The sequence below is a fragment of the Micrasema longulum genome, unplaced genomic scaffold, assembly GCF_059751315.1.
Source record: "Micrasema longulum isolate JH-2025_06_02 unplaced genomic scaffold, ASM5975131v1 h1tg000403l, whole genome shotgun sequence".
In the NCBI taxonomy this organism is placed as follows: Eukaryota; Metazoa; Arthropoda; class Insecta; order Trichoptera; family Brachycentridae; genus Micrasema; species Micrasema longulum.
Genome location: NW_028277603.1, coordinates 501,282 through 514,369, shown reverse-complemented (window position 1 = coordinate 514,369; position 13,088 = coordinate 501,282). Strand labels below are relative to the sequence as shown.

At 36.0% G+C, this 13,088-nt stretch overlaps 1 protein-coding gene across 1 annotated transcript in view; it reads left to right on the top strand.

Annotated features, from left to right (window-relative positions):
* The window catches only part of LOC148281851 (uncharacterized), a 30,787-nt gene extending 18,286 nt beyond the window's left edge, over window positions 1-12,501 (top strand). Inside the window, exons 2-3 of the mRNA XM_088226016.1 lie at window positions 1,936-2,097; window positions 9,404-12,501. Of these exons, the coding sequence (XP_088082142.1) occupies window positions 1,955-2,097; window positions 9,404-12,218 (2,958 nt within the window). The 5' untranslated portion in view covers window positions 1,936-1,954 and the 3' untranslated portion in view covers window positions 12,219-12,501. The remainder of the gene's footprint in view (window positions 1-1,935; window positions 2,098-9,403) is intronic.
* The last annotated feature ends 587 nt before the right edge of the window (window positions 12,502-13,088 follow it).

Sequence of the window (13,088 nt, the reverse complement as noted above, 5' to 3'; positions counted from 1 at the left end):
ATATCTACATAATTTAGTAAAATTATTGTCCCTTAAAGAATATTTAGAAAAGAAATGACATGATTATATTAGAGTATTTAATCCTTACCATACTGTGATAAAAATAATATGCGCGTTCTGGTGCTGTGTAGTCAATACGCCGAGGGATTTAAAATCTAAAAAATAAAAACATTCATGGGTAGTTGCTTCAATCAACTATATTTGAAGTTAAAAGAAATCGCCATAAACATAAAAAAGCCATTTGCCAATGCTCATAGCGGGGGCAAAAGACCACCCTTAGCGGAGCTTCGAGGGCAACCGGCCTTCTGTGGCATTGGTACAGACTGGCCTGCATCACGCGAGAAATTCTCACTCATGAATATACCTGTAGTATCGAGAGTGAGACATAAAAAATGTGTGAGAATTATATATTCGGTACTCCTTTACTTCATGCGCTGTGACTTGAGGCACATTGGTAAGCTTTTGATCGTACAGATAATTTATCTCCAATTTCTGATAAAATGTCTTTTCTGTGCCCAATAAGTATTTATTATTAATAATAAGTTATTTCAAGCGATACATAAATGTATAATAAAAGGAATACCAAAAAACTTAATGCAGTATTTATTATATTTACGGAGATATAAAAGTTATTAGAGGCAATGTTTACTGGCTATAAGTAAGGTGACTAGGATTTAAGTCTTCAATTAATTTAAACTAAATATATGGAACGTTGAGTACCAAATTGATTTAAGGAACTTGTTGCGAGGAGGAATAGTGTTAATTATTTTTCTGTTTGCATGTAAATTTTTTACTCTGCTCAGCCAGATTTATTTTTAAAAAAATCTATTATCTCTTAACTTAGGTAATTTGTTGTCTTTGGTAAGCAAATCTAAATCTTGTCTTAAAAGGACGAATACTGATAGTTGAGAACCGTTTTTACAAAGCGAAATATCTACAAAAAAAACCCAGAATGTGTTTTTTGACAGAAATCCATTCTTCAATGTGAGATCTGTCGATTGGTGAAATCAATTTTTAGCAAAACAATATATGCCCAAGGTTGCATCGTCGTGATCGATTGGATTATTATTTGACTGTGTAATAATACAAAAATATTTTGTAGATATAAATTAAAATGTAGGTATATAAAATATAACATAAAAAACTGTTAATAATGATTTCACGCAAAGTAAACTTACATGTTATATTCCTAACACAAATCCACCTCTATATATTCCTATCACAAAAAAGTAGATATATCATTTTTGTGAAAATTTGGAATGTTTGGATTTTTTAAATAAATAGTTCCACTTATTAGACTATTGATTTCCAGTATATAAGTAAGGATGTAGAATCTGTAAATCAGTATTTTTGTTTTTGTTAAAATCTAAATAGTTCTTTTTTTTATCAGAAAAATCCTTTTTGTAGATATTTCGCTTTCGCTCCTTAATTGAGGACATTATTAAAGATAATGACATTGCTCAATCGATGAAACGTTCAGTGTAAAAATTCCTAAGTTTTTAATTATATAATATAACTAAACAAATCATAAGTTTCACCCTTTTTCCTATCCCCCTTCCCCTCCCAATAATTTAAATTAACTCTTTGGATTTATATACATAAAGTAATTATAAAGTGTGATATTTCGTAGCTGTTTTTACAAAACTGCCTGTTAACATTGAATTTTTTTGGTTTTGTCAAAAGACAAAATAGTTTGCAGTGCTGATTTGGTTGCTACTCCCCATAGTGTAATATTTTGACGTGTGATAAATGAATTTATGGAATTATAAATTGTTATAATAACAATAATAATTAATAAATTGTTGGTTGTAATAAATATGTTTTATTCTTGTTCCATTCCGAACAATCCCTCTGCAACACATGTAAATACTGAACTGTACTGTAATGTAAAGATCAACGTATCGCAATATCGAAAGCCGTTTTCCTTCATTATAGGGATTAGTCAGAAGAAGCCATGAGTGTGATTATCCGCCTGCAGAACCTGCCATGGTCAGCCAACGCCTCCGACATCCGGAACTTCTTCCGCGGGCTGTCCATACCGGAGGGAGGGGTGCACATCGTCGGAGGGGAGCAAGGAGATGCCTTTATAGCGTTCAGGTATAAGAAACTGTCATCATAATACAATGCCATAATAAAACCAGAGATAAACAATAAAGACACGACTCAACGACGTCTAATAAATAGACATGTTTCAAGTGCATAGTTGATGGCATTTTAATTCTTGGTTAATTGCCTTCCTGTCCTTGAAAAATACCATCATTTGCGATGAGAAAATGATTTAATTACACAGCGACTGAAAAACAGAACACATTGTTTCATTTCTAAATACAATTTAATTAAAATTATTTATTGACAATGAGGAACTTTAGCCCTACGGGAAATTGGATACAAAAAATGTTTTCTTACGCGGGGTAAAAATTAGAGCATTAAATTGTACTGCAAAGTTTCTTGAAAATGTACAGAAAAAATAATAAAAAATATTTTGATTAAAACGCACTATTTTAAATGACGTCACTGGTTCATGTGAATCAACCTATGATCTGAGAGCTATGGAAGATTTCCGGTCTGCTTGTCGCTTCTGGACCAATAGGAAGAACTGAATGGGAATAAGCGGAAATGAACCTCTGACGTCACACGCGGAGTTATTTCAGAAATACAAAACGTTAAAAAATCGTAGCGCCGATAATACGATATGTAAAAATTAAAAAAAAAAAATTTTGACTTAGTTTAACAGTCTATTAACGAATAAAAAATTTGAAAAAAACCACTGAACTTCCTCATTCTTGATCTTATATTTACATATAAGTTACTAATTAAAAATACTTGGTACACTTCCACTTATTTGTTTGACCGATTAGCGCTTTCACCCTCTAATAGGCATCTCTGGACTGGTAAATATTGTACAGGGATAATTTATTTAAAACTAAATATTATGTTTAGTGTAGGTACATTAAAAAATAAGTTAAAGAGTTACAATATGTAATATTTAAATGAAATAGAGTGGGACAAATGATTGAAACGTGTGTTGGCTGGTGTACTGTAAGATAATATTTGGTTCTCTACAAATTATCCTTACTTTGTATAATATTTACCAGTCTTAAGATGCACATTAGAGGGTGAAAGCCTTAATTGGTCAAACAAATAAGTGGAAGTGAACCAAGTAATTTTAATTAGTAACTTAATTTAAATGAAATATTCATTGTATTAGTTTTAAGGAATTTTTGAACCAATTCAGGGTAATGACACGCCACCGCTTATAGAGCCATCCAGGCAAGAAAATTGATCAAGGATTATCAATCACAAAGTTAGCCACAGTGTGCAGCAAACTCTTTTTATTGCAGGGTTATTCCAATTTGCAATTCTATAATTCTTCTTTTATTATTACCCACAATAAGGCGTTTTCTGTATTATTTATGAGCAAAGCCAAGCACGGCGACGAAACAGTCTCTTCCACGTCTGTTGTCAAACCAAAATTTTGTTATTCAAGAGCAAAACGGCATCTCTTTAAACGGGCAGTGCGTTGTTATTCTGAATCTACTTAATAAATCGTAAACAAATAATAATATCACCGAGATAACGACAGATGGAAAATTTCTTAATATCACTGTGAGTTGCTCAAATATTTCATTATATTATTGATTAAAAGAAAAAAAAAAAAAAATATTCTATATCTGGATAATATTTCTAATGAGTCGAACCACCACCACCTAGAGCAGTCATCAATCTTTTTTTTTCTCAAGGCCACACACATAATATGTTTGTTGAGTTACGCGGGCCACAACACTATACTGATGTGATACAAAAATCATATTTTATTTTTATTTATTAAGGAAAAACAACAGTTGTTATATAAGAATACAAAATATAAAAAATAGTACATACATCCAGTTAAAGTTTTTCACAAATATAATGAGAGAAAATGTTACACAGTAAAGAGAAAAATAATATATTATGTGAAAAAAAGATCTCGTAAGAAGGTTAAGGGATGAGGAAATAGGGTGGAGGAGTGGAGGAGAGGGATTTTCATAATATAGTTGACCAATTCAAAATTTTGGTATTATAATAAAATAAACATAATTAAAGGAACATAAACTTATTACACACTGACAAATGTTTCATTTTACAGTGTTTCAAAAAGTTTTTTTTTGAAGTCACAAAATTTTGTATTAAAAATATCTAAAATACGATAAATAAACGAGTTTTGAACATAATTTTTTTTTGGCAATGAATTATAAAAAAAATGAACTTGTCGCATTGACTTTACGGGACAATTGATTGAAATATGCTCCAAGAGATATGGACTATCGATAAAATTGTTTAAAATTTTGAAGAGGAAAGATGGTTTAGAAATGCTTCTACGTTTAGTAAGGGAAGTTAAACTATGAAAAGAAGAAGAGTCTTCGTACGAGTCAAAATATGTAAGAGATTTACGATCCAAAAGTTTAAGGAATCTATTCTGTATTTTATCTAGTTGTGATTTATAAATTGTATATCGAGGATTCCAAACAACAGATGCAAACTCAAGATGGCTGCGAACGTATGCATTATATAAGATTTTGAGGGATGCGGTTGTTTTGAATGGTTGAGTGGTGCGTATAATTAGGGAAAAACAGTATTGTTTGAAACCATTTTCATTGAAGATTAGGGCGCTGTCACTTGATATCTTGAGCGCATATCAGCCAATATCGGCTCAAACAACAGCCTATATTCGCATATGATTGTTTTTTTTTGTCATATCCCTGCACTACACTGCCCTCTATAAGAAAATTCGAACAATTTGATACATAGCAAAAAGCAGTCAAAAATATATTTCAGCATGAAAAGCGGTAAAATGTTTTTCAAATTTTTTAAGCAGTAATAGTATCTAGAAATTCATATGTAAAAACAAATACTTGAAGATGGACATGTCAAGAGTAGGAATAATTGGCGTGCATGCATAATAATAATAATAATTATGGAAAACTTATATAGCGCCATTTTCGCTCAAGGGCGCTTTACAAAGTGATTATATAAGGATATAAATTTAATTTTAATTTAAGAAAAATAATGTACTTAGTCACCACATGCTAAGAATTTATTCAAATGATTTAGAGAACAAGTGGGTTTTAAGTTTCTTCCGAAACATCACTTCACTCTCAGTTTCGGTCCTCTGCTGGGAGAGCATTCCATGCCGTAGGGCCTGCGACCGCAATTGCGCGTTCGCCAAATTTAGTGCGCTGTTTGCGTAGAGGTATAACAACTTTTTCTTTCGACGTTGATGTAGCTGATCTAAGCATAAGACGTCTGTCAGCTAGTTCATCTGGAATGCAGAGTTCCCTTAGATATTCTGGAGCAGAGTTGTGCAGTGACTTATACAGAAGCCAACAGAGTTTGTATTCCACCCTCTGTGGTAAACGTAGCCAGTGTAATTCCCGAAGTAGTGGAGTAATATGACTGAACTTAAAGATTCCAAAAATAAGTCTCGCTGCGGCATTCAATACAGACTGTAGGCGACATTTTATTCATTGGTAGACCTGCGTAGATACCATTACAATAATCGACTCTAGACACTACAAACGCATTTATTAATTGACGGGTGGCATCAACTGGCAAATTTTTGCGTATGCATTTAATCTGTCTCGGCTGGTAAAAGCATGAACTTATCGTTCTACTAATTTGAGCGTCAAGAGAAAGGTCAGAATTAAGGATAACTCCCAGTAGTTTTACAGTGGGTAAAGCGGTACTCTTTACATCGGGTAGTGCCGTATCCTGAATCAAATTCTGTCGCCTGGCTGAAGCCATCCATAGTTGTTCCGTTTTAGATGGGTTAAGTGTTAGTCTATTTTCAGCCATCCAGTTTCCTATTTTCTCAATGCATCCATTAATCAAATTAACAAGCACATTTCTCTCGCATAAGAATATGTATGAATGTAGATTAAGCGAGGTCTGTATGCAAAGAAAGAGTGATGTAGCATTCTACCCTCTCGGCCTACCCCTACGGAGAAACGACGTGATGGTTTGTAGTTGTATGAGAGAATAAGAAATAGTAAATAAAAAAATATATGTAGAGATAATTTTTGTCGCAAGAGTCAAAATTCGCAATTCACAATGGAGTCTTGGTCCCGACTCTGATGTATGGGAGTGAAGTATGGATTTGGAAAAACAGGGATGAAAGTCAGCTGAATGCTGGTGAAATGCGATTTCTCACACGAATGTGTGGTCAAACTATGTATGATAGATGCACAAATGTTGAGATCCGTACATTATATAAGGCTGAGATAAGCATTATCGACAAAATCAAGAAAGGAGCTCTGCGTTGGTTTGGACATGTAGAACGAATGCTTACAATGCGAATGTTGATAGATGCAGAAATAGTGGAAGACCGAGAAAGACATGGCATGACCAAATCTAACAAATACTTGAAGATGGACATGTCAAAAGTCCTAATAATCGGCGTGCGTGCTTCTCATGAAGATGTATGAATGTAGAGGAAGGGAGATCTGTATGCAAAGATATAGTGATGTGGCGTTCTATCCTCTGCCTACCCTCACAGAAAACGGCGTGATGGTTTGTTATTGCTGTTGTTATGTGAAGACAAAAAAATAAATAAAATTAAAGTAGATTCCTAGCTCGGAATGGGTATGTACCCTTGTTAGCTGGGCAAAATTTTTAACAAAAAAATGTCAATATGATAAAATGCATAAATAAAATAAATATTAAATCGGGTTGCGGTCCTGTGGCTAGTAAGGGTCTCAGACTCTGAGCAGTGAGTTATTTACAACTTGTTAAAAATGGCCCTCAAAATGAAATATTTGGGTAAATTATGAGAATGCAAATATTTCTTTAAAAAAAATATATATATTAAATGACGAAAGCAAATAAAAAGTTTATCTGGAAAAGAAATCATATTTGCGACCGTTATCGTTTTCTATTGCAATTTTTAATTTAGGAGTTATAAAGTTTAGAGACAAGGACATTTGCGTGCCTCTGTCCTATAGTCCTTAAAATATAGCTTGATTTGAATGATAGTTGTCAGCAATAGTGACGACATAACTTTGTAGTGACGTCTAAGGAGTGATTTATATTGACACACGAAAAATAATTCCTATCTGTCATGTTAATTTATTTTTTTAATACAATGACTTGACATATAAATCAATATAAATATATAAAATCAGTTTTAAAACTAAAAAAAAAACTCAAATAAACCTACTATTAATGACGCTCTTACAAGGGTACATCATTTTGCAAAAACGTTAGAGATGGGACAAATTGATAAATGTAAATTGATCGAATAAAAAAATTATTCATTTGATGTCGTTCATGAAAAAAGTATAAATGCCTTAAACACAATATACTTGTTTTTGCGTTTTTATATCAATTTTTGGAAACAGAGTTTCATGTTTGCGTGAAAAAACTGATAAAATCGATTTGATCGGTACATGATCAGTGATCAGTAATTTCCCTATATCACTATTGGCATTAGTTTGGCAGCTGTCATTTTAATCAAGCTAAATTTTAAGTAATGTCATCATAAAAAAAGTGTTGATTTACAAAATGGAACTCTTGATTTCTTCATTGACTGTGTCGGTTTGAGTTTCGAGGAAACAAATCATAAAAAAAAATAAATTATTTATTGTATTTTTATTTTATTTTATTTCATTGGAAAGCCAACAGACATTTATACATTTATAAGAATCAATTATACCATAAATACATATCATAAAGTCCAATTAGAGGCTTCCACATAATATTGTCATTGTAAATGTTGTCACATAAACATTATACATAACATAAAATAAGTAATCATACAAAACTTATAATATTACTAGAAATGTAAATGAATATTGGTCACACAGTTGCACATTACAATAAATAATACAACTATAGTTGACCATACAGTGTTCATTTATTATGTGCCTACATACAGAACTGCACATCACCTGCATAATATAGGCTGCGGATTCAAGGCGCAACATCATAACTTTAATTATTTTTGGAAATTTCACTTTTAAAGGAAGTTAAAGATATGTTATTAATATCAATACAATTTAATTTCTGATTACACATATGGCAGGTTCTATTTACAAATGAATTTTGAAAAGATTTAGTTTTACATTTAGAAATTTTAAAAAGAGATTGGTTTCTGGTCTGCGTTACTGGGACTCTAAAATTAATAAGTGACAGAATCTTAGGGCAATCTATCATGTTATTCAAAATTTTATACATTTAATTAGCATAAAGTTGAAAAATATTGAAAAGTTTCATATCTCAAAGTATGACTTTTGCAAATAGCTGTCTTTTTGCTTATCGTGAGGGTCGTCTATCTCAAAGTACAACAATGGAAAAAAAATATGGTCAGCAAATTTTCCTGCCTTGAGGAGGTCTCGAGTTCGATTCCTGGCATGGTTGACATGAAATACAGCCGAACTCGGTTATAACGATCAAGGAAATAGTGAGATCTCAGATATAATGAGGAAACATTTGATGACATTTTAGTTTGTAGTTTTCTCCATACATTTATTCACTTTTATAACGAGCTTCTTCTCTGACACACCAAACGACAATATTGTCACCGGTTGAGCAAAAACTATTTATTTGTTTAAAAACATCATTTTCACAATAAGAACCCAAGTAATAAAATCCAAATGGCAGACTAACTTATTACCGATGCCCCTGAGCATCGAGATCGGTTTACATTTATGTAAGTAGCTAATGGGTGTTCCGCCGACAACATTAACAAAGTATCACACATATGGTTGAAATTGCGTGTAAAAAATACAAACTTTGTGAACTTAGTAAGCATAGGCTCGGCACCTCATTACAATTTTCAACTTCTTTTGTAGTTTATGAATAACATCCTTTTTTCGGGGGTTTTTAGAATGTTTTTTTATTATTATGTTCTATGGTCAATGGATAATGATCATTATAATAATAAAAATACTTTATAGTTTTATTCCACTTTTATTTATAATTATTTTATAAATTTTTTACCAGTGACCGGGTTTCGTCGTGACCGACATCGTCAGACTGGTCGTCGGTTGGTCACGACGAAACCCGGTCACTGGTAAAAAATTTATAAAATAATTATAAATAAAAGTGGAATAAAACTATTAAGTATTTTTATTATTATAATTAAAATTCAGTTCCACCAAGAAATGTCAGTAGAAAAACTCAATATATAATGATCGTTATGAGTGGGCGATGTCAGATAAGTTAAAACTTAAGCTTTTTGCACTGTAACATTGCTATTCTGCTTATGTTTGAGCATCCATATTTACCGAAATGTTCCATCTGTTGAAAAAATGTAAATTTATGCACGAGGTGCTGCCGTACAAGTATAATGTTAAATAAAATATGTCTTAAAAAATATAATTTATATTTAAATCAGTACTCAGTACTTAAATATATGTTTTTTTTGCAGTACTGACGAGGATGCTAGGCAGGGTATGATGAATGACGGAGGAAGGATCAAAGAGGTGCAAGTCAAGTTGCTGCTCAGCTCACGTTCCGAGATGCACAAGGTCATCGAGACAGCCAGGCAATCGGTTTCCTTCATGCAGCTCGCTACACAACCCGCTCTACCAGCACAACCCATCATCACGAAGAATCCGGGACTGCCCGCCGCTCTTTCCGGACTCCTCGCGCAAAATATCAAGAACATGGGTCTCGCGCCCAATATCCCCTTGAATAACTCCATGGACTCATCCAAGAATGACGTACAGATAATAGATATTAAAGATAACAAGAGGAACCGAGACTCGAAAGTCAGTGACCGCAAACAGCGATCTAGGTCCATTTCTAGAGACAGGAATAAGAAAGATAGAGGACGAGACAAAAAAGATAAAAGAGATAGATCGAGGTCTCGAGATCGTTCGCGGGATAGAGATCGCAGGAGGAGAGATCGGAGTCGTAGCCGAGAGAGGAGAGATCGCAAGAGGGATAGGAAGGACCGCAGCCGAGATCGGGAACGCAGCAAGGAGAAGAGTGATTCCAGAAGTTCCTTTAGAAACGAAGAAAAGAAACCGGTTGACATGCCCAAAAACAATATGCCTCTTTTGCAGAAACCAGATTCGTATAATGTCGTCAAACCAAATATTCCTCTCTTAGGCATCCGTCCTGCCAACCCCATGATGCAGTTTGGAGACCCTCGCCGCCAGTTCGGGCCGCCCATGCAAAACATGCCTCGAGTCCACCGACCCCCCTACATGCCCCAAAACATGAACATGAACCAGCCCATGGGATGGGTCCAGGATCCCGGTATAACCCCTCGCATGCCGGTACCCAATATGGCCAACCCTCGAATGCCCGTTCCCGATAACAACGGCGTCAACATGTACAACCCACCCCCTAAAATGAACAACGACGAAGATTTACACCGGCTGCAAGAACTGGGCGAAAGAAGAAATCCCAACGCTTTTCAAAATATGGACCCCGTCCACAACCGCAACATGGGCATGCAGGACCCGAGGCAGAGACAGAACACTTACGATATGCATTTCCAAAAGGGCAACAACAGGCAGCCTCAGCCAAATAACTTCCACGACCCCGAGCAACCATTCTTGGATTCCAGGAAGCGGTTCATGTCGAAGGGCGCCTGTATTAAGATAAGCAATCTCGCCACATTTACCAGCTACGGAGATGTACGAAGATTTTTCTCCAACCAGTTTATTCCCGGTGCTGGACTCAAAATGATCAACGACGACAATGGAAAACGCATTGGTATAGCGTACGTGCGATTTCTCAAGCCCGAATGCAAACAGGAAGCTTTGAAAAAGAACGGCTGCTCTTTGAAAGGACAATATATTACAATCTCTCACGCAGAAGACGAAGAGTTCAATAATGCCATCGATGCGTATCAACCGATGGGTCAAGGTTCTGTAGAGTCTATCGAAGACGATGCCGAGTCTCAAAAAAGTTTGGTCATTGTGGAAAATGACGATAAGCCGGAGCAACCTTTCAAGATACTTTTCTTAGAAGAACTTCCGCCTTTTGCCAAAGAACAAGACATAATGAAGATGTTCTCCGATTACTCCCTTCTTTCAATTTTGTTAATTCCTACCAAAGATTACCGCAAGCAATACATAGCGTATGTTCAGTTTGTCAACGCCAATGACGCGAAAGCCGCTTTAAATAACAAAGCGAAGCATTTAATCGGCCATAAAGTTATCTCCGTTTCTCCATGCACCGAAGAAGCCTACGAACAAGCCAAAGCTGCCGATACTGCCAATAACTTGATCGACGAACCGGAAGATCAAGAATTGGACTCGGAGCCGGTCCAGGAAGTCGAAGAAGTCCTCCCTCTACCCAGAGACCCGAGGCAAAGGCGATTTGACAACAGGGCGGAAAATAACATTCCATTTAATAATAATGTTTCACACTTTTCTAATCCTGGTATGCCAAATATAAACCCGCAAATGCAATGGAGAAACAGTAATGTCCCTCATCTGAATCCTGAAAATCAAATTTCCATGCCGAGAGGAATGCCTCCAATATTGCAGAACGACTACGATAGAAACAAAAGGTTCAACGAAGTGAAACTGGAATGCGTCTTCATAAAGGGCCTGCCTCTGCGCACCAGCGATCGAGATATCTTAGACTTCTTTTCCGATGTCGGAGTCATCCCGGCGAAGATACACCTGATGCTTACGGTGCAAGGCCAGCCGTCCGGAGATTGCTTCTGCGAATTCTTGGAAGTCGAAGAGGCGTCGGCCGCCGCCAGTAAAAATGGATCTGCGATTGGCACCAACATAATCACAGTGGAACAGGTGCCCAAATCCGTCGTGAACGAGGCCTTGGGAGGCCCGCCAGAGGTCCACCAGAACTTCGGGCCGCCCATGAGGGGCTTCCGCGGCGGTCGAGGACCGATCCCTAGAGGGCGAGGGAGAGGAATGCGCGGGGGCAGGGGAGATTACTCCGGAAGGGGCGGACGATTCATGGGCCCGCCGAACTCGATGCACAGCAGCGAAAGCAATCCCGGTCCGGAAGGCTTCGGAAACCCGGGCTGCATATTGAGCCTTAAGAACGTTCCCTTCCAATCCGGCATAGACGAAATCTTACAATTCTTCAGCGGGTACAGCATATCGCAGACCGACGTCATCAGGAGGTTCAACGACAACGGTCACCCGACGGGGGACGCGAGAGTTTCCTTCCGGACTCCTTTCGACGCCCAGAGAGCCCAAAAACAGCTCGACCAGCAAGCAATTAGAGGCCGAACCATAACATTAAGATTATTATAATCTTAAAAACGTGTTCCTTGTTTACTGTTTTACTTTTGTATTTTATGTACTAAATAGCCGAGTCTAGATTTATTTTCGTTGTAAAAGAGTGACTGTACAGAAGAAGTATGTTTATGCATACATTGTTTTTGATAAAGGGATTACGAGGATTAAATCAATTTTAGATTTATTTAAAGGATATGTATGTATTATGTTTTATGATTTATAAAGTAGAATTTATTACGAAATGTGTAGTAAATCTGAATCATTTATGTTATAAGGTGAAATGAATTTTGTTCGCAAATTATTATGGTTTTCTTAAATATTCTATCGAACCCAACCCATTTATCATTCGAGGCACACTTTATGCTGACTTATGTTTTAAATACTTGGTAATGATGGCTACTGATGTCCAAAGTGCACATTCTACAGTACACAGTAGTAGAACCTTTACATTATACATACCGCTAGCCAAAAAGCAACAGTGAGATATCTCTGAAGAACACACTCTGAGATGATCGGACCGTGAAATGTGCAAGGAGTCTGACTGAATTAAATAATTTAAAGTAGATTATGAGTACTATATTTTTACATAGGTTTACTACCTGAGTTCAATATTGTTTTAGGTGAAAGCCTTAATAATGAACGTAATGGTCAGCGCGTTTGCCTACCACGAGAGGTCTCGGGTTCGATTCCCGACATGGTTGATATGAAATATTTATTCGAAAGGGTGTTTTCACACCGGAATATTTCATAGTCCCTGGACTGGTACCTGACGCGTAAGACTGATCATCTTAACTTCATGTAACAAAAAATGATCGAGATACGCTGCGATTGGTGTACCAATGCAGTGTCCTATGCACCATTAGGTGCGGAAAGGGAACGATGATG